Source organism: Bombyx mandarina, chromosome 24 (genome assembly GCF_030267445.1).
Source record: "Bombyx mandarina strain Sakado chromosome 24, ASM3026744v2".
Classification (NCBI taxonomy): domain Eukaryota; kingdom Metazoa; phylum Arthropoda; class Insecta; order Lepidoptera; family Bombycidae; genus Bombyx; species Bombyx mandarina.
This window is the reverse complement of record NC_143230.1, coordinates 2,359,377-2,379,785: the sequence shown is the minus strand read 5'-3', so window position 1 is coordinate 2,379,785 and position 20,409 is coordinate 2,359,377. Positions and strand designations below refer to the sequence as shown.

The following is a 20,409-nucleotide window of genomic DNA, read 5'->3' as shown; positions in this document are numbered from 1 at the left end:
GCAGTCCGCCACAAAGCCTCGTACTGATCGCGCGTTTCTCTCATTATTGTATTTTCATATATTTGTTAGTCGTTTGTTTTGTGTCTCGTTAATTTGTTAATAATCTGTAGTGTATCGTGTTGTCGTAATATAGAACTATTTCTCGTATTGTTTCGTTTAATTTTTTATATCCAGTAAACTCCAGTCGTGCGTCGGAGCGGACACACACACTTTTTTATATCCAGTAAACTCCAGTCGTGCGTCGGAGCGGACACACACACTTTTTGGAGTTTACTCCTTTAGAATCGATTTACATATATAGGCCCGGGGTATGAAAATTATGGGGACCAAAATCGTACTAGCATGTCACACGAAATGCGTTATGCGCCTGATTGGCTCCTGATTGCGTGATGCGTGCGCGCGCCAATCAAAATCGTACTAGCATGTCACACGAAATGCGTTATGCGCCTGATTGGCTCCTGATTGCGTGATGCGTGCGCGCGCCAATCAAAATCGTACTAGCATGTCACACGAAATGCGTTATGCGCCTGATTGGCTCCTGATTGCGTGATGCGTGCGCGCGCCAATCAGGAGCCAACGCGCGGCCGCGTTATCGCAGGTGACGCCGGGCTGCTGCGCCGGCAGTCCGCCACAAAGCCTCGTACTGATCGCGCGTTTCTCTCATTATTGTATTTTCATATATTTGTTAGTCGTTTGTTTTGTGTCTCGTTAATTTGTTAATAATCTGTAGTGTATCGTGTTGTCGTAATATAGAACTATTTCTCGTATTGTTTCGTTTAATTTTTTATATCCAGTAAACTCCAGTCGTGCGTCGGAGCGGACACACACACTTTTTATTTTGCTTATCGACGTATATTTTTAATTGGAAGTGACCCTTTGTGTTAATGGGTTCATCTTCAGAATCTATTCCTTTTAATTTAATCATTTCTGATTCTAATTTAGGATGCTTTTCGATGCACGAGTATTTAATTAGGCTGACAGACGATCCTGAGTCGACTAATAAAGAAAGTGGAATGTTCGATACAGAGGATTCGACTAGGACATGAGGTAGAAGGGTTTTGGCTGGGTTACTCGTTATTTCAAATACATTGGGCTTAGGAGGGTTGGGATTAGTATTCTTAGATAAATTGGATTTTGTATTTGTGTTTTTATTAGTGCTTAAGGATTCAGTGGATTTAGGCGACTTCGTTTCTCTGAATGGTCGCTCGGATACAGTGGATACAGTATTTTTTGGCAATCCTACTTCTTTGAGTGGTTGCATGGATACAGTGGATTTGGATGGACAATCATGTAGCGATGTCCTTTCGATGTTTAGATTCTTTTTTAAAATTGAGGCGTAACTTCCATGTAGCGGTGTTGCCTTGGATATAGGATTAGATCTGATGCCGGTTTTTATTCTACTTTGTCCCGTACGACATCGGGGCGAGACGATTACTCGTTTTTTGGATGATCGTTGTCGACCGTATCATAGCCTTCAGCTTGATCGGCTTGTTCTACGTAATTTACCCTTTGGGCGACACCGGTTTGGTTTTGGTTAAATTTGAACTTGTTGTTGTTGAACTCGCGTTTGCGGCATTGTTCCAAGGTGTGCCCTGGTGTTTTGCAATATCTACAAAATATGGTATTAGAATCATAGCTATTCGCGGGTCTAGTTGGATAATTGTTTGGTCTAGGATAATAGTTGTTAGTAGGGAATTGGCGGTTCACATCTCTACGAAAGGGTTGGGCAAAAGCTGGTCTTGCGATGTTTGGTCTGGAAGTTGGCCGACTCTCTTGACGATTACCGGAGGGGTTTTGTTTAAATAGGAATTGTTGGATTTTTTCCTCCGATATAGCTATGTTCACCGCTTCATTCAGGGTTTTAGGAGATTTACAACGAATGATGTTAGAGATGCGAGGAATAAGTCCCATTTGGAACTGATGGAGGGCTAATTCTTCCATGGCGGCTGTCCGCCCTACCATTTCCTTACTTTTGTGACCATGAGAGATAGATATCTCGGTTAATAGCTGGGACAAACACGTCTCTATCCTAAGAGCATATTGGCTAACGTTTTCGTTTGTTTGTTGTTTACATTCTTGTAGATCTGTCAATAGGTGAGCATAATGCTTCCTCTCGCTGAACTGGACCTTAAGAAAGTCTTTGAGTTGATGCCAATTAGCGAACTCTTTAATGGAACAAGCGGTTTCCGCTTTGTCCTGTAATTGGCAAAGTATGTACTTAAACAGTATATCTTTTTGTACGTCAGACGCTAGCTCGTAAGCGTTGTTACAGTTCACAAGAAATGAGTTTAGCGTTTCTCTACAGTCATTGTATGGTTTTATAAATTTCAGCAAAGTTGAGAGATCGATTTCGGGCTTTTGAATCATCACAGCTCTCTTTTTCGCGACAGACCGCGTTTGTGGGGGAAGAAGATGGCCTTGGCCCTCCTCCTCGGTGTCTGTTACCGCGAAATCGGTTTTTTCGTATTTTGGACTCTGAGACCTTTCCGCCATTTTCTTATACGATACAATTACAAATTCTTATAAAATTAACTGGTGAACACGGTTATTAAACGAAAATAGAATACAAAAGTTTGAACTGGTGTCTAATATAGCAATGACCAAAACAATTTAATAAATTGATAAAGAGCTCACAGGAATGCAGACAGCACGATAAGGGCGTTCATTCTCGGAACTCGGCGATGAGGCGACCCGTGAGTTGCGTTTCTGTGTTTCGTCGGATACCGGTCGCGGCACGCAGGAGCAGTTATCCGTGACAGTGGGTATGATACTGTGATGCCGGCTACAGCATTCAAGTAGAATGCGCAGCAGTGGGCTTTCAGCGGTCGACGAGCACAACACAAATGCACAAATTATTAGTAAAAACGGTGGAGTTCACGATCACAAGTATTAATTCTATGATTCACTGAATTTTAGAGTTCACTGGATATTGAGACGTACCAGGGACTTTTCAAAATCCCTTTACGCTGCCACCAAAATGTTATGAGCCACAGGATATTTAGCTTTTTAAAAAAAATACTTTATATGATTTTGGACGACCGTCTTGGATGAGGAGATGAAGGAGACTGACTCACTGACGTGACCCGATATAGGTGTATTATGAAGAGTGTTGAGGTAGCGGGACAGAGTGCATAGTTAGCAAGAAGGAGTGCAACGGGAAGGATATAACAGTACGCAAACGATCTCGTTCCATACAAATTTGAGTTAACTTTTACGCTATCGAGAACGTTAAAAAACTCGCACTAAGCACACTGAGGCGTTCAAGAAATCGCGCAAATTGCGGACCGGGAATGATAACATTTAACCGTATATTTGTCTTAAAAACGAAAATATTCACATTAATATGTGTATTATATCTATATATTAATACCTGAAGCAAAAACTTTGTATCCCTTTTTACGAAAATTGCGTGGACGTAGGAGTATGAAATTTTTCACACTTATAGAAAATATAGAGAAGCAGTGCACAATGCTAATATTTTTTTTAAATAATGCATAAAAGATACATTAAATCAATAAAGAAAACATTACACACACACTACATACCATGTATTTGACGCACACACGCATGCATACTATTTATTGTCAAACTTTTGTTCTTGACGTTTGTTGTAAAATTGAGAATAGATTAATAAATAAATATTGTTTGTCTTTATTAATATTTTTTTATAGTGTAGCCTTGGCGAAATTTGTGATTATAGAAGTATAAAATACAATCTTAATAGTGTACAAATTTACAATTCCAATTAATTATAGTCGAATTTCGACTACTGCGGGACCTCTAGTTATTATATAATTCGTATAGATGTAAGGACCATTGTGTACAAATTCAGCATTTTGTCTTGTTTAGTCGTGCGCACATGGCTTTATTGGCTTATGTTGCAAGCCAGATTTTGTTTCTTTTTACTTGTGTTTTTTATGTATCATTTTAGCATGTGATGTGTATTGTGTGCCTAATAAAAAAAACACGCTTATACAGGCTGTTACAAAACTACCCGTAAAGACGAAAGGCGGTTAAATGGGGCCTTATAACGTGTCCGTTCACAATATTTAAGAGCCGTAGTAACGCTGTATAAGATGGGGTATCTTATAAAAAAATATTATTATTTTTACTGATGTGCAATGATCCATTAACAGTGCTTTTAGGCACCACAAGCACCGGTCACCGTCCTCGTCGAACCCGTCGCTTACGACGAAGAGCTCGACGAGCGAATTAATCCATAGACACAGCCATCTGAGTTTCTCGCCGGATCTTCTCAGTGGGTCGCGTTTCCGATCCGTTGGTAGATTCTGCGAAGCACTGCTCTTGCTAGGGTCAGTGTTAGCAACACTCCGGTTTGAGCCCCGTGAGCTCACCTACACACGTTAGGGCGAAGCTGAAATAGCCTCTCAAGGCTATCAGCATAGGTAGGAAAAAAATATATGTGCAAACCCTATTTCAGTAAAATTAAAGAGTAAACTAACTACTACATTTCTAACTAATTCGCGGAACGATTTCAATTGCTATCTTCATGGCCTGCGCTTAACATCATATTATTATCGTAATATTCCGAGTTAAAAAGCATCGTTATTTAGCAAAATATATTGAAAAAGAAAAAATCGAGACAGTTGTAGGATATCGATTAGAAGATTTGTAATTGACAACATATTTTTTTTTCCAACTTGACATTTTTTGAAGCCAGTACTTGAGTATAATGACGTCCTTATATTGAGGTAGCAAGCATTTATGAATGAAAAATAGAAAAATTATTAAAGTAGACAATTATTAGGTAAAATAGGTACGTAGGCCTTTCTGGTAAATAATCTGGTTTCCCGACATGACAGCTTACTAGGGTTGACAAAATTTTTGACTTTTGATAATTAATTATATTTTTTACGTGGTATTTTCTAACACGTTGTATAAGGTAAGCCGAGCTGACAGTTATTTATTTTCCGAAGTTATTTTCACTGGACCTCTTATGAGTCCGCGCGGGTAGGTACCACCGCCCTGTCTACTTCTGCCGTGAAGCAGTAATGCATTTCGGTTTGAAGAGTGGGGCAGCCGTTGTAACTATACTGAAACCTTAGAACTCATCTCTCAAGGTGAGTGGCGGCATTTACGTTATAGATGTTTATGGGCTCCGGTAACCACTTAACACCAGGTGGGCGGTGAGCTCATCCACCCATCTAAACAATAAAAATAAAACTATTGTTTCGACATGGGTCCTGGATGCGTGCGCAAATTTTCAAGTTAATATGACGTCTTGAAGTCGGCGGAAATGACATTCAAACATTTCGTTACATACCTACATAAAAGGCTAATATATAGCGTGTCATTGAATTAAATTATGCCTATCTAGAATGAATGGCTTTTTTTTTCTTTTTTTTTATTGCTTAGATGGTTGGACCTGGTGTTAAGTGGTTACTGGAGCCCATAGACATCTACGACGTAAATGCGCCACCCACCTTGAGATATAAGTTCTAAGGTCTCAAGTATAGTTACAACGGCTGCCCCACCCTTCAAACCGAAACGCATTACTGCTTCACGGCAGAAATAGGCGGGGCGGTGGTACCTACCCGCGCAGACTTACAAGAGGTCCTACCACCAGTAAATTTTCCAGATCTTAAATTTATCTTTAGTACTCGTGTTAATTGGTTGAAAAGATCTTAAAAGTTAGGGTTTGCTTTAAGAATATTAGCTAAGTTTCCACGATATATCAATACTTCAGTTTTTTTTTTTTGAGAGAAAGAGAACATACTTTATTGCACACCAAAACACAATATCAGAAAACAATCAACAAGCAACGTTTGTACAATAGGCGGTTTTATCGCTTTTTTTCTTTCTTTTTTTTATTGTCCGACAGGCAGACGAGCATACGGCCCATCTGATCGTAAGTGGTTACGTGGTGGACGTGTTGGAAGCCCGCACTGGTAGGTACCACCACCCTACCCATTTCTGCCGTGAAGCAGTATTGCGTTTCGGTTTGAAGGGCGGGGTAGCTGTTGTACCTACTGTTAAAAGTGAGACCTTAGAAATCATGTCTCAAGGTGGGTAGCGGCATTTACGTTATTGATGTCTATGGGCACTTAACACCAGGTGGGCCGTGAGCTCGTCCACCTATATAACCAATAAAAAAACAGATTCGCTCAATTACGCCAAATTACATATTTAAATGTAATTAAATGGAAATCCTCTCCTCAACTCTAACTCTAACTAACTAACTAAAAACTCTCCTCAATTGCCATGTTCATAAAACAGATGCTTACGCAAAATCATTTTCTGTACAAGCAGTTATACTTTGGAATTCCCTCCCTCCAAGCATACGAGCGTGCAAAACCATAGCAGCGTTCAAGAAATCTGTTATGGAACATTATTTATCCTTACCATCTTAAATAAATTATATATATTTGTATAATGTATTATAATATAAAGTAAGTATATGTGTGTATGTTATATATATGTATGTGTGTGTGTGTGTGTGTATTTGTATGTATATATATTGTTTTGTATCTTGTTATATGTATATATTATTATATGTAATGTTTACTGTATGCTCTAGGTTTGTGTTCCTAATTCTTCTTTCCTTTTGCGGGCCTACTGGAAGAGATTTCAGCATGAAATAAGTAGTGCCCTTGTACTCTGTATCATTATTGACGTGTCTTTTCTAACAGCTGTGTGTACAAAATATATTAAATAAATAAATAAATCCTACCAACTGTTAAATACATGAATTTTCTTACATAAACTGGTGGTAGGTAACCTTGGAGGGCTATGCGAGCACAACCTGACGAACTGCGGTAGGCAGTGGCTTGGCTCTGCCCCTGGCATTGCTGAAGTCCATGGGCGACGGTAACCACTCACCATCAGGTGAGCCATATGCTCGTCTGCAAGGGCGTATAGGCGAAATGACTGAACTCAAACATAGAAAAATACTAACATTTTGGAACGAAGTTCCTTATGGGACGATGCGGAGGGGTACCCTAATCGGGAAACGTCCGTAACGTAATTTTTTTATTATTGATGTATAGTCTTAGTATGATGGCTATACAGTGTCCAATGTATAGTCTACGTGATGACGGTTATTATAATTATTCATATAAATAGCTGTTTCTTTGTATATTATTATTATATATTTTTTATAAATAATTGTAAATAAAATAAAATTGATAACTTTGTAAAGTAGTTTTTATTTCATTTTTATCAATAAAAAAATCATATCTTTATACCTCGAATAGAACTTAAAATTAATATTTTTATAATAAGGAACTTCGTTCCTATCCGGTGTCCCACGACGCCACACATCATTTTTATATTAATACGCCTTTTGTTGTAAGCTTGGGTTTCTTGAAAACTTTCAAATCGATCTTAGGCTTGTATTTTCCTACAGGTTTTTCTAAATTTTTATGTTGCGAACAAGTTAGCTTGGCATGGCTATTAATTAAAGTGTAATGGTGTAGGTAAACATAAATAAAAATTTCAACATTGCTCATTAAAATTTAGTAGGCGTTAACACCTTTATTAGCAATATTAGCTCGATATGTTTGTATGTAATGATATCTTTGAACGTCATTTTTATCGCCTTCAAGACGTTGGAATAACTGGAAAATTTTGCACACGCATCAAGGACCACGATGACGATACAATATTTTTTCTAACTACGCTCTAATATCCTGACCATTATCGTAGAGATAAAAAATAATTGAGTTATTCATCAGTTCGGTTTCCAATTTAAGTGTGTGTCTTATACCTAGTTAGTTTTTTAAAATTAAATTTATTTTTTGGTCAGGAGGAAATCGCCGGACTACCGCCCTCCACTGGGGATAGAGGGCGGAGCATGTCAGAGTCGAACTGACTAAAACCTCCTGTCGCTCAACAACCAACTCTCCCCCTCGGGACGCCGGACCGGCGGTCGTCGGCGCCACGACCACCAGCCCTCTCGGTTGGCAGGCTATCCGAAGCCCGCCTAGATGGCACCGGTTAGAGTGAGCTATCCTACGGAATACCCCGCTGGACCAGAACCAGCGTGGGTCGAGGATAGCCGGCCTTCCATCACCCGGATGCTCTTGCGTAAAACGCGTGCAGAGCAGCTTGCACGTCGTCTTCTTAGGCTCCCCTCGCCGGTCCCCAGACCGACATGTGAGGGGGGACCCGAAACACTTAGAGGGCCAGGGCTTGGGCGAGATCCGCCTCCCTGGCCCCCGCTCGACGGCGGCGGGATTGTACGTCTCTCACGCGCCCCGCCGCCTCCTTCTGCGAGATGGTGCACTCACAGAAGTCGAGCATCGCCTTCCACTACTCGTCGTCGCCGAGCATCGATGCCACAACACTCGGCAACGACAAGTCGTTTCCTACTTTTGCGACGAGGACACGGCACCACCCCTCCCATGCGGGGCAGGCGACGAGCGTATGCTCTGCCGTGTCCAAGTCGCAATCACAATGGTGGCACTCTGCCGTCGGCTCGGCTCTGATCCGGTGCAGGAACTCACCGAAGCAACCATGCCCAGTGAGCACCTGCGTGAGCCGGAAAGTGAGGCGTCCTCTGTCACGATTCACCCAATCCACAAGGACCGGGCGAATCGCCTCGACGGTCCTACGACCAGCCGAAGGATCAGCCAGCCGTCTTGACCATGACTCCAGCAAAACGGTAGCTTAATGTCTAAATGCATTTTAGAAACATGGTGTTTTTGACCATTTTGAAAAAAAAAAGATCGGTACCAGAAGACGGGTGCGTAACAACAATTTTGAGTTAGGAGAAATTTATTTATGCAGAGTTTATTTGCTCTTAGGCGGGTGGTGTGGTGGCAAAAAAAGAAGACAATCGCAATGAATTCGTCGGAGCACTCCTCATGGAATTGGTTTTACATTTAGAGTTCGCACGCATATGTACCACTATCTTGGCTTATTTCTGCCGCCAAACTTTCACGCGTTAGGCATTTATGAGTTTAACAATGGTCAAGAGGTACAATTAAGACTTGACCCCATGTCTTACGGTGTGAACAGCCTTAGAACTTTTGCGATCCGAAATACTAGAAATACTGCGATTAAAATGCAAGTTAGCGAATAGAATAGAATAATAGTCGTAACCGCCATTCGAGCAGCTGAGGACCGGACGAGATGGAAACAGCTCACGAGACAGGCAACGGTCAAGTTTCAGGGACACGACCTTCAGCAATGAAGAAAGCGACGAAGAAGAAGAAGAAGAAGCGAATAGACTTAGTTCTGCAGCGTTTGCGGTAAAAAAAATACGAACGTATACTGATGAAGATACGGCACGTCTAGTTTATTTCAGTTATTTTCATAGTGTTATGTCCTATGACATTTTGCTATGGGGCAATGCTGCCGATGTCGAAACTATTTTCATCCTGCAGAAGAGGGCTATTCGTGCTATTTATAATATGCACCCGAGGGAATCCTTGAGGGACAAGTTTAAAGAAATCAAAATTCTAACTTTAGCGTCCCAATACATTTTTGAAAATTTATTGTACATGCGTAAAAACATTGTAGAATTCCCCAGAGTCTGCGATTTGCATAATGTGAACACTAGGAACAAACATAGGCTTGCGTTGCCGGCGGCTCGAATGAAGAAAATAAGCAACTCTTTCAGGGGGCTGGGTGTACAGCTTTTCAACAAGATCCCACAAAACGTTCAACTACTACCTGTTCATAAATTTAAGAAAACTGTCAAGGAACGTTTGTGCAACAAGGCATATTATAAAGTTAAGGATTTTTTACTAGATGGCACTACGTGGGAATGAGGCGTTCGCTCCTGGCCTTTTCATTTTTCATTATTATTATTATTTATTTGAATTGTATTTTTTTTGACTTGTTTTTTCGTATACTGTAATATGTTTTCTTGTTTAAAAAAAAAAAAAGAAAATAGTTGAGAAAATACAAAAAAAAAAAAAAAAGCCCGCTGAGTTTGTTTCGCCGGTTCTTCTCAGGACTGTGGCTTTTTTTGGAACCGGTGGTAGAGTTAGCATTTTCTTTTACATTTTGACATTCAACAAGTGTGTTTTTGATGGCATCCAAGTTGAAATAAATGATTTTGAATTTGAATTTGAATTTGAAAATTTAAAAACTGGTTTTATCATGTCCACCTCTCGCGGAAGTCGAAGAGCGATACTATCCTCAAACCTTCATCGTCAAGACGAGGCTGACACCATAACGGATCATCTCAGAATGCGTCCTTAGGAATCTGCGTCTCGTAATCTTGATGCTAACACGAACGATTACATTGTATCTGAACTAATTTATTTATGTCGCCACAAACACGTGTACTATCAAACAGACAATGAATATCATTACCAAATCGATCGGCGTAATACGAAACAACGGCATGCGTCTTATTGCCAAGCGCATGAAGTCTTAAATCGATTGAATTTTAAATGTTTGATAGTGATATTTGTTTGGTATACTGTACCCTTCGTGATGGCAATAGATCCGTATAAATAGGTGGGATTTGTTTGGAGATAGCAACAGTCAACGGTCAGAGGTTGCTTCTTCATACCGCGCAGGTAGATACAGATTTTAAGTTAAGCTTTTTTTAAAGCTACGTTTGCGTGAGAAAGTTTTGTGACGTATTGTTGCGATTTGTAACGCAAGCTTTATTTGCGTTCGAGGTATCTTTTACTGATGAAACGTATTGCTTACCCCATTTCACCCCTGTCCTGCCACCCTTGTACGCTCGTGCTTTATGGGTTTGTGGTATCGTTTGATTTCCATACCACCCCTGACTTTCCAAGACCAAGGCCAGACAAGGCAAGAAAAGGTATATGGTCCTTGGTGGCAGAACGTATTGTAAGGTCCACACTTGTAGGTACCACGGACCCTGCCTATTTATCTTTGGAAACAGTAAAGCTTTCTCATAATGGTGAGAGACGTTAAGCAATAAAATTGAAATTTCGACCTCATCTCTCAAGGTTCACCTATCAAGGCAAATAAAACACAAAAAATGCCACCCAAAATCGTCTCAAAAAATAGACCACAGCTTATTCCTGCCAAATCAATCATCGGTTCCAATTTAATGCATAAAATAGCTATGAACCTATATTTTAGGGGGGGGTTTTGAAAAGAACGGGTTCTAAATCTGCACGGTTTTGCAAAAATAACAAGAAGGTTACCGGGGAATAGGAGGCCGAGTTTTGGCTCTGTCAAAGTCGCTGGATACAGCCACCTATAGATAGGACCGGCGATCGAAATGCCCACGTTTGGTGATCTCACGTTTCTTGAGGCGGATCAGGAAATATTAGCAGCAGCTAGAAGTTATGTTGGTATCTGCCTTTCACGAATTAAGTCACGGTCATCGGACTTTAGTTGATGCTTAATGCGGTTAGTGCTCTTCTGCGCCCTTACCCAATTCCCCAAATGCGGTGCTTATTATAGGTAGCCGTTTGATAGCTTTGTCTCTATGCTCACCTAAGATTCTGGAGAACGCCAATAAAAAAAATAGTTTTAAAAGCTATAAGTTCCCGAAAATCGGCATAGCTTAAGAAATTAACTTCCTGAAATTAAATTTAATTGTGTTTTTTTTTTGTTACAGATTTACTGATCTTGAATAACATCAGAATGAAGGTATGTTTTATGATGGTTCTTATGTAGGTACTCTGTCTTAATTGAAACTTGTTTTTGTTTAACATGAAACACGCTTTTTTACAATAAATTAATTTTTCTTACACTATTTTTAATTCAAATTTATTAAAATTTATTATTATCTATTTTTTACTTAATTGAATTTCAATTTTTTCAACTTTTTTTTAATTTTTTTAAATATTGAATTGTCATCGTTCCTTAATAAGTATACCGAATTTCGAGTTAATCCGACGTTTTGAAGGGGGTCAAAATCATGTTCAAAGATTCCATTACATACATACGTCTGAAGCTAATAAAAGCGTATTAAAAATGTATGCTGTATAGTTAACACGTCAACTGCGTTATACGATTTAGGCCCATACGCGACTGTTCCCTGGTGTGGTCGTCAAAGCCGCATTCTATCGCTTTTTGTGGGAGACGAGTATTTTTCGACAGACGACAAGACGACATTTCTATGGGTATATTCAATAATGGTCCTTTTTGAGGCCTATCCGGTCTCATAGCCACTGTAAAAAAGTTAAATCTTGCCTCGAAAAGGCCTCATACGCTCTGCCGGAAAGTCGCTCAAAAATCGATCCCGCAGTAAGCACAAACATCTTAAAATTAGCCAATAATTCCATGTCCAATTTTCCGAAGCGCACAATTCAAAAACATTCGTCTTATGGATTAACTAGCGACCTGCCTTCGCTTCGCTTCGGAATCTGAAATTTATTATTGATTTCTCCACTATTTAATGGATGTTATTATACATATAAACCTTCCTCTTCAATCACTCTATCTATTAAAAAAAACCGCATCAAAATCCGTTGCGTAGTTTTAAAGACTTAAAAGCATACATAGGGATATAGGGACAGAGAAAGCGACTTTGTTTTATACTATTCTTATGGATTAATTATTTCGAATTTAATACATTCCAGGTTATCATTCCACTGCTTTGCTTGCTGTCTGCTGTTTTAGCCGAGCCACCTGTGTAAGTTACCATTTCGACATAACATCATAATATATAAGAGTCGATATTATAATACCGGGTATCAAATCATATCACAAAAACTAAATCGAGAGTCCTAAAGGTTCAAGATAAAGGGCTTTTGATTGATTTTTTTATATTTTTTTATTTTGTTGTTTTGATTGATCGATTGGTTATATAGCTCAGCCTGTAATGTTCCATTTCACCATTTCACATGCCCCTTTGCTTTTATTTAGAAATAGGATTCGAATTGTTCAATTGCTTTTCTTACTATTAAGAAACTCATCTACAAAGATGAAAAAAAAAATCGAATTAAAATTTATCAAATTATATGATTTCAGTGACAGTTATTCGTTATCGAGATCATCCCACCACGACCACGACCATGGCGACGACGAATTCCAAAGATCTCTGTCTCAAGAGTACGGGGTACCTCAAACCGGCTCTTTCCGAAATACCCCTTCAACAGAATACGGCCCCCCAAGCGCCAAATCTTCATTAAACTATCTTCCATCTTCGGGGAGGGCGTCCCAGGAATACGGTCTACCTAGCCGTAGTCTATCCCAAGAGTATGGAGCGCCTAAATCTCGATCAAATCTCAAACTTTCCCAAGACTACGGTCTACCTAACGCTCGTGCCAATTCAAAACCATCTCAAGTTTACGGTGCTCCTAATGCTCGTGGCTCTCCGTCTCTAGAATATGGACCTCCCCAGGACTTTTCCGGGGTGAACGTTGACTCTTATGCAGTGGAACATGCACCGTCATCTCAATATGGTACCCCTGAAGTACGTACACCTTCAGAGAATTACGGCGTGCCTCAAAGAAACCATGACCATCGCTCTCAGAAACAAGCCCGCAATCAAGCGTTATCTCGCAAATATGGTGTGCCTTCAGGCCGTTCGAACGGCGTTTCTCAAAGTTACGGCGCTCCAAAGAATTCTTTCAAATCTTTTGCCGCCAGAAATTCACCTTCTCAAAGCTACGGCGCCCCTAAATCAGGACAGTTCGATTCTCCGTCCACTTCGTACGGTGTACCTAGTGCTTCTCAAGGATTCAAATCATTGTCTTCAACGTACGGTACACCGAGTCAGAGAGGCTTGTCAGAGACATATGGAACACCTTCCGCCAGGGGATTATCTCAAGAATACGGAGCTCCCACTGATTCTGATCTGAAGACTAAGGCTATTGCATCTACTTATGCATCTGGCAGGTTTGTTTCTTATATTCTCATGTGGGTTGCGGGATTAATATTGTAATGTTTAAGTAGTCATTCTAAACTATAATTATATATAAGAAAAATATATATAAGAAGCGAAAGACCGACCACTTTCTTTATTATTAGATGACCAATCAATAGTGAACGGTTACCGTTGCTTATTAACTGCCGTTTGCTGTCATGACCAAGTCGCTGTTTAGGCTGAGGACTCATTTCGATTTTCGTCCGAAGATGTACACGCCACAACATTCCGTACTGGTGATTGATTATTATTATTTTGTTGCAAAATTGCGTTCAATTCAAGTAGTGTAATCAGACTCGATTGGGGAGAAATGAAATCGTAAGGGGAATTTCTAAGGTCACCGCAATGGTTCACAAACTCACAGAGACTCGTCTTAGATGGTACGTGAAACTTAGAGATTACGTGGGTCATTGGGCGCTGGAACTGTCTGAAGAAGGGCCTAGAAATAAGCACCCCTGGGCATTGTGGCTCAATATGACCAACACTTAAAAACGCCCAGCTTGACAGTGTAACAATCCAGAATCGAAATTCCTGACGCAGATAACAAAAAGGAGCCGATCCCCCTAAAGTAGTATAAGGAAAAGAAGAACATAAATAACATGACAATGTATCAAATCTATATAAATCTACAGTGGTTTTTACGGATGTTCCGTTATAACTACTGAACCATGCATCCGCTTGACTTGAAACTTGGTATCCATGTAGAAAATACATGTACTTATTGGATAGGCTAATATTTATATGAGTGTTGGACTCCCTACACCAGTTGCGTGGGCGTTAATGATGAGAATCTTTGTGGGGGTGAGAAATAATAATGTTAATTTTAAATGCTCGCCGAAGCGGAAGGGTGGGTACAGTTAGTTACTTCATAAATATCGTTAAAAATAACTTGCTCCGCTTGTCCCAGAACGTCGCCTTCTCATGCCTATGGCGTACCGTCAGCGCGCGACTCCATGCCATCAGACCAGTACGGTGTACCGGAACAATATTCGGCCCTAAACGACCAGAGCTATGAATACGCCAGAGCGGCTTTGGAAGAACTGAATCAGGTAACAGCTATTCCCTATATGGATCTGGATGTAAGTATCTTTTACGAGCTCACGGTTCGTTATTGGTAGTAGGTACCACCACCGTGCCTATTTCTGTCGTGAAGCAGTAATGCGTTTCAGTTTGAAGGGTGGGGCAGCCGTTGTAGCTATACTGAGACCTTAGAACTTATATCTCAAGGTGGGTTGCGCATTTGCGTTGTAGATGTCTACGGGCTCCAGTATCCACTTAACACCTGGTGGGCTGTGAGCTCGTCCACCCATCTAAGCAATAAAAAAAAAAAAATTGCGGGCTTCATTTTTTCTGCACTATTATTACAGAAATTACCCGTGAATACGTTTTAAGTTCGTATTATTATTAGTTTAACTGATATCTGTGGGATTTGGAACCCATCGCGTCATTATTCATAGTTATAATACGTGAAGCAAAAACTTTGTATCCCTTTTTACGAAAATTGCGCGGACGGAGGAGTATGAATTTTTCCACACTTATGGAGAATATAGAGAAGAAGTGGACAATGCTATTTTTTTTTTAAATAATGCATAAAAGATACATTAAATCAATAAAGAAAACCTCACACACACTACATACCATGTATTTGACGCACACACACATGCATACTATGTCAAACTTTTGTTCTTGACGTCTGTTGTCAAATTGAGAATAGATTAAATATTGTTTGTCTTTATTAATATTTTTCTATAGTGTAGTCTTAGCGAAATTTGTGATTATAGAAGTATAAAATACAATCATAATAGTGTACAAACTTACAATTCCAATTAATTATTGTCGAATTTCGACTACTGCGGGACCTCTAGTTATTCATAGTTACACAATGTGTGATACAATTGAGTGTTCAATTAAATGAGAAACATTCGATCGGTTACTACGTATATTTTCCTTAAAAACACGCACTTAATTTAAGTTTTAATCAAAACACGTATATGCTCTTTGTTTTTATCGACACGAATTGACCCATTTGTGAATTGGTTTTCCCGTTGTTCTAACTGCTTAAGTTGCAATGAAATTCACAATTGTAAGTTCATTGCGGCTTTTACAGTTTCCAACGATTTTGGGGGGAGTAAATCTATATATATAAAAATGAATTGCTGTTCGTTAGTCTTACTAAAACTCGAGAACGGCTGGACCGATTTGGCTAATTTTGGTCTTGAATTCTTTTTGGAAGTCCATAGAAGGTTTAAAAGGTAAATAAATATGAAAACGCTCTTTGATGTGTCCCCGTCGGACGGATTCCTTTTGTTTGTTTTAAGTTTATTTTATACAAAAGCTTAAGGTCTTTTATTTATCGATTGAGGCACTACGAAGTCTGCCGGGTCAGCTAGTTAAATAAATAAAAATTCAATATTAAAATTGGGAAGATCAATTCAGTTTGAAACTAGCATATTTTTTTGGTTTAAAGTTTGTGTGTGTTTCTGAACATATCGTAACACACTTGTTTGTTCAAAATTTTGGAGTTAACTATTAATTTGGTTTCGCATCTAGAACATATTTAGAGGAATCGACAAAGATCTTCAATCGAATGTCTAAAATAAATGATCGATGGTCCAAAAGCTTTTTTCTCACTACCTAGTTACCAGTATGCTTGAGAAACTATTTTGGTTTCTCCGTACTGCTAGACGCGCTTACGGGACCCAATCCGAGAGACTTGTTCGAAAGTTATTGTTCGGAACTTCACTTGCAATTCACGACACGCATCAAACCGAAACGCATTACCGCCTCATGGCAGAAATAGGCAGGGTGGTGGTACCTACCCGCGCGGACTCACAATAGGTCCTACCACCAGTAAAGTTATCTTGTTGTGTAATTGAATTATCTTGAAACTATTGTTATGGCGATTCAGGCAATAGTTGAATTTACTTCTTCCGTAGTTAGTTCTACGACTCACATCATCATCATTCTCCTGCCCTTCTCCCAGTCACCTGGGGTCGGCACAACATGTCTTCTCCTTCATACTCCTCTATCATATACCATTTCTTCGCACACTCCCCTCTTACACATATCGTCTTTCACGCAATCCATTTATTTCTCCTTAGGTCTACCTCTTCCTCTATATCTTGAATTATTTGTGGAAGTCCAGAGAAGGTTTAAAAAGTGGATAAATATGAAAATGCTCGGAATTAAATAAAAATAGGCAATTTTGTTTTTCCTTTGGTGTGTCGCCCGTCGGACGGGTTCCTTTTGTTTGTTTTAAGTTAATTTTATACATTAATTTAGGTCTTTTATTTATCGATTGAGGCGCTACGAAGTCTGCCGGGTCAGCTAGTTATTATTATAAAGATTCACATTAAAATTTAGTTTTTTAATACGATAAAATTGTCACAACGCTTCAGTCGTTTCTCTGTATTTTCGTAAGACCATTCTCTATCCCGGAATAGTTCAGAGCTCTTTCTTCCAGGAACCGGCCAACTACGATTTCGCTTACAAAGTAAACGACTATGTCAGCGGCAGTGACTTCGGACACGCGGAGTCGAGACAAGAGAATCGGGCCGAAGGAACGTATTTCGTGGTACTCCCAGATGGCACTAAACAGGTGACTTATTTTGATTGTTTTTAGTTTCAAAATCGCCAATCAAAATTTTGAAGCGATCCTCAAAAGGTAACTCTTGAAGGCAATTGAAATATATCCTTTAAGTTTTTTGTAATGAAATACGTACTCAACAAATGTGCACGATTGACTTCCACGGTGAAGGAATAATATCGTGTAATAAATAATAAATTACTGGTGGTAGGACCTCTTGTGAGTCCGCACGGGTAGGTACCACCATCCTGCCTATTTCTGCCGTGAAGCAGTAATGCGTTTCGGTTTGAAGGGTGGGGCAGCCGTTGTAACTATACTGAGGCCTTACAACTTATATCTCAAAGTGGGAGTTTCTAGCGTTTCTAAAACCTTCTCTTTCCCAGGTGGTAGAGTACGAAGCTGATGAGCGCGGCTTCAAGCCCAGGATCTCAGTGGAACCGGTCGAAACCGACCTTGGCTATGACGACAACGCATCAGATTTGACCAAATCTGAGAACGGTCCTTATTAGACTTATTATCATTAGACTAATAAGATTCGTTCGTTATCAGCGCTTGGCGAATGGAACGTGGTGATGAATTGTAACGAAATTAAATCGCGAGATAAATCGGCCATCTTTTTTTTTATTGTTTCTATTTTAATTAAGTTTTAGTGTAATCTGTGTATCGTTTTAGTAAGAATTTTAAAGTCTGGCAACATTGAGAATTTAGGGGAATTTAGTTCGTTGGTAGCGTATGGGATATTCCAACTAATCACGGATTGGTAGGTGAGCTCAATGGCCCTAGCAAGAGCAGTGCTTCGCTGAATCTACCACCGGATCGGAATCGCGACCCACTGAGAAGATCCGGCTTGAAAGTTACACAATTCTTTCAACTATGTTGCTACTGGGAAGAATTTTGATTTAAATATTTTCTCAGTTTTAATAGATCGTTCGATTTGTCACGCATTTTCTCCATTGCCAGTGGTAGGAATAACGAATAGAATGCTTCATTCGATTTTACCGCGACGTCAACATGGCAACACCTTTGTAAAATACTCGTTACGTATTTATTATATTTAATTAGCAATATGTCAAAAAATGTAAAAAAAAAAAACATAAATATCGCTGTTAAGAGGCTTGTGTGTAGTTTTAATGTGAATAAAGTTGTGTTTATTTCTGAATGTCATTTGTTTTTATTAATCTAGACTATAAAATACATGTATGTCTGAATCTCATGACATAACTATCTCAATGATTGCTTAATTCCTTATTTGTACGTTTACAATTGTCCTTTCTGTTTGTAAAATATGTGGTATGTTATTCTACACTAGCTTTTGCCCGCGACTCCGTCCGCGTGGAACAGTTACTTTGGTATAACGCTAAATTTTACCCTCCACTTCATTTACGTAGAAAGTGAAAATATTTTTGAATTAGAGAATGTTAAGGAACTATTTAAACCCCTATTTTGAAACATTCTTTATTGGTGCTCCACTTGTATTGGTCTAACCGTGATGTCATATATATGCCTATAGCCTTCCTCAATGAATGGGTTATCTAACACTGAAAGAATTTTTCAAATTGGACCAGTACTTCCTGGTATTAGCGCGTTCAAACAAACAAACTCTTCAGCTTATTTTATTCTACATTTCCAATATCAAAAATTGTTATTATTATAACAATCCTGCAAATTTATTACGCAGGTATTATTGACAGTATTATTAAATTTCAAAAAATCAATTAGTATGACTCATATGAAGATAACTTTGAAATTTGTGTAATAAAAATATTTTATATTGAGGAAATATGAGAAACTATATACATTTGATAGTTATTTAAGTTAGAATGAAATGGATAAAATTGTGCCCAAAATATAGTTTATGTCTTAATTTTTTTTCATTATGGCAATCCTCTTCTTGCGATGCTGTGTTACCAGCGTCAAATTTATAAAGTCTTGACATATATTATATTAGAGGCATACATTTTTATATCTTATGTTAAATGACATAAAATAAAGGAAATATATTTTATTTGAAACTAATTTAATAGGACTAAAATGAGCGAAATAAAATGGAATGAAACTTAGATGGATTTGAGATGAGTAACGTCCAAGTAAAATGATGGGAATTTACTGAGACTTTAGTAGACTTTTTTGAAGAATCCCGATTTAAATTTTAATCACATCTATAAACAAGTTGCTCACTCAATCGTCCCCGCCATCTTGCTTTTTTCATTGACATTGTTTTCTCCCTTTCTTATCGTTCTCTCTCACTCACACTTTAACGTTCCATTCCACGCTCATTTCGATCGTTCCGTTCTTATCCATCCTAATTATTATGTATATTGAGGAGTTAAAGGCTATGTCGTTTAAGCGACTTTTCCTACCCAAGCTGGTCTAGAGAGACAATTTTAGCGTAACCTTAACTAGTAGGTGAGCTCACGGGGCTCAAACCTAACGACGTTGCTAACACGAACCCTAGCAAGAGCAGTGCTTCGCAGAATCTACCACCGGATCGGAAACGCGACCCACTGAGAAGATCCGGAGAGAAACTTAGTGGACTGTGTCTGTGGGTTAACTTACTCGCCGAGCCCTTCGTCGCAAAAGACGGGTTCGACGAGAACGATGACCGGTGCTTGCGATACCTAAAAGCACCGTTAGTGGATCGGGAGGATCCGTAGTGACGTGGATTATGCGACATTTATCTTTGTAATTAAAGGTGCGTTTTATTTGGTATTAGATATCACCAACAGTTCGATGTTTTTAATTGAATTTTAATTATGTTTACTCCATTCAAATAGCTAAAGATTTTTTTGGTACTAGCGACCCGCCCTCGCTTCGCTTCGGAAACTGTAATTTATTATTGATTTCTCCACTATTTAATGGATGTCATTATACATATAAAAATTCCTCTTCAATCACTCTATCTATTAAAAAAAACCGCAACAAAATTCGTTGCGTAGTTTTAAAGTTTTAAGCATACATAGGGACATGCAGATATAGGGACAGAGAAAGCGACTTTGTTTTATACTATGTAGTGATGATATTTTTTCCATATTCTAAACTTTAAATGACT

The 20,409-nt window shown here is 39.1% G+C and overlaps 2 protein-coding genes across 3 annotated transcripts in view; one reads left to right on the top strand and one right to left on the bottom strand.

The window, feature by feature from the left end:
• LOC114249763 (uncharacterized) overlaps positions 1-18,488 on the top strand; it is a 28,387-nt gene extending 9,899 nt beyond the window's left edge. Inside the window, exons 1-7 of one of the 2 annotated variants that reach the window (XM_089738213.1) lie at positions 10,467-10,493; positions 11,519-11,550; positions 12,486-12,538; positions 12,877-13,746; positions 14,682-14,823; positions 17,238-17,372; positions 17,744-18,488. In XM_089738213.1, the coding sequence (XP_089594339.1) occupies positions 11,545-11,550; positions 12,486-12,538; positions 12,877-13,746; positions 14,682-14,823; positions 17,238-17,372; positions 17,744-17,869 (1,332 nt within the window). In that variant the 5' untranslated portion in view covers positions 10,467-10,493; positions 11,519-11,544 and the 3' untranslated portion in view covers positions 17,870-18,488. Of the gene's footprint in view, positions 1-10,466; positions 10,494-11,518; positions 11,551-12,485; positions 12,539-12,876; positions 13,747-14,681; positions 14,824-17,237; positions 17,373-17,743 lie in introns of those variants that run through there. The other variant, XM_089738214.1, reaches the window with a different exon arrangement.
• On the bottom strand, positions 1,114-3,153 carry LOC149499927 (uncharacterized). Its single transcript, XM_089738159.1, has one exon. It carries the CDS (start codon positions 2,491-2,493, stop codon positions 1,432-1,434), a length of 1,062 nt encoding a protein of 353 aa, XP_089594285.1. The 5' UTR covers positions 2,494-3,153; the 3' UTR covers positions 1,114-1,431.
• Positions 18,489-20,409: the final 1,921 nt, after the last annotated feature.

Bases quoted from the DNA above. Each gene is read 5' to 3' on its own strand.
- LOC149499927 (XM_089738159.1), bottom strand. From the start codon at position 2,493: ATGGCGGAAAGGTCTCAGAGTCCAAAATACGAAAAAACCGATTTCGCG.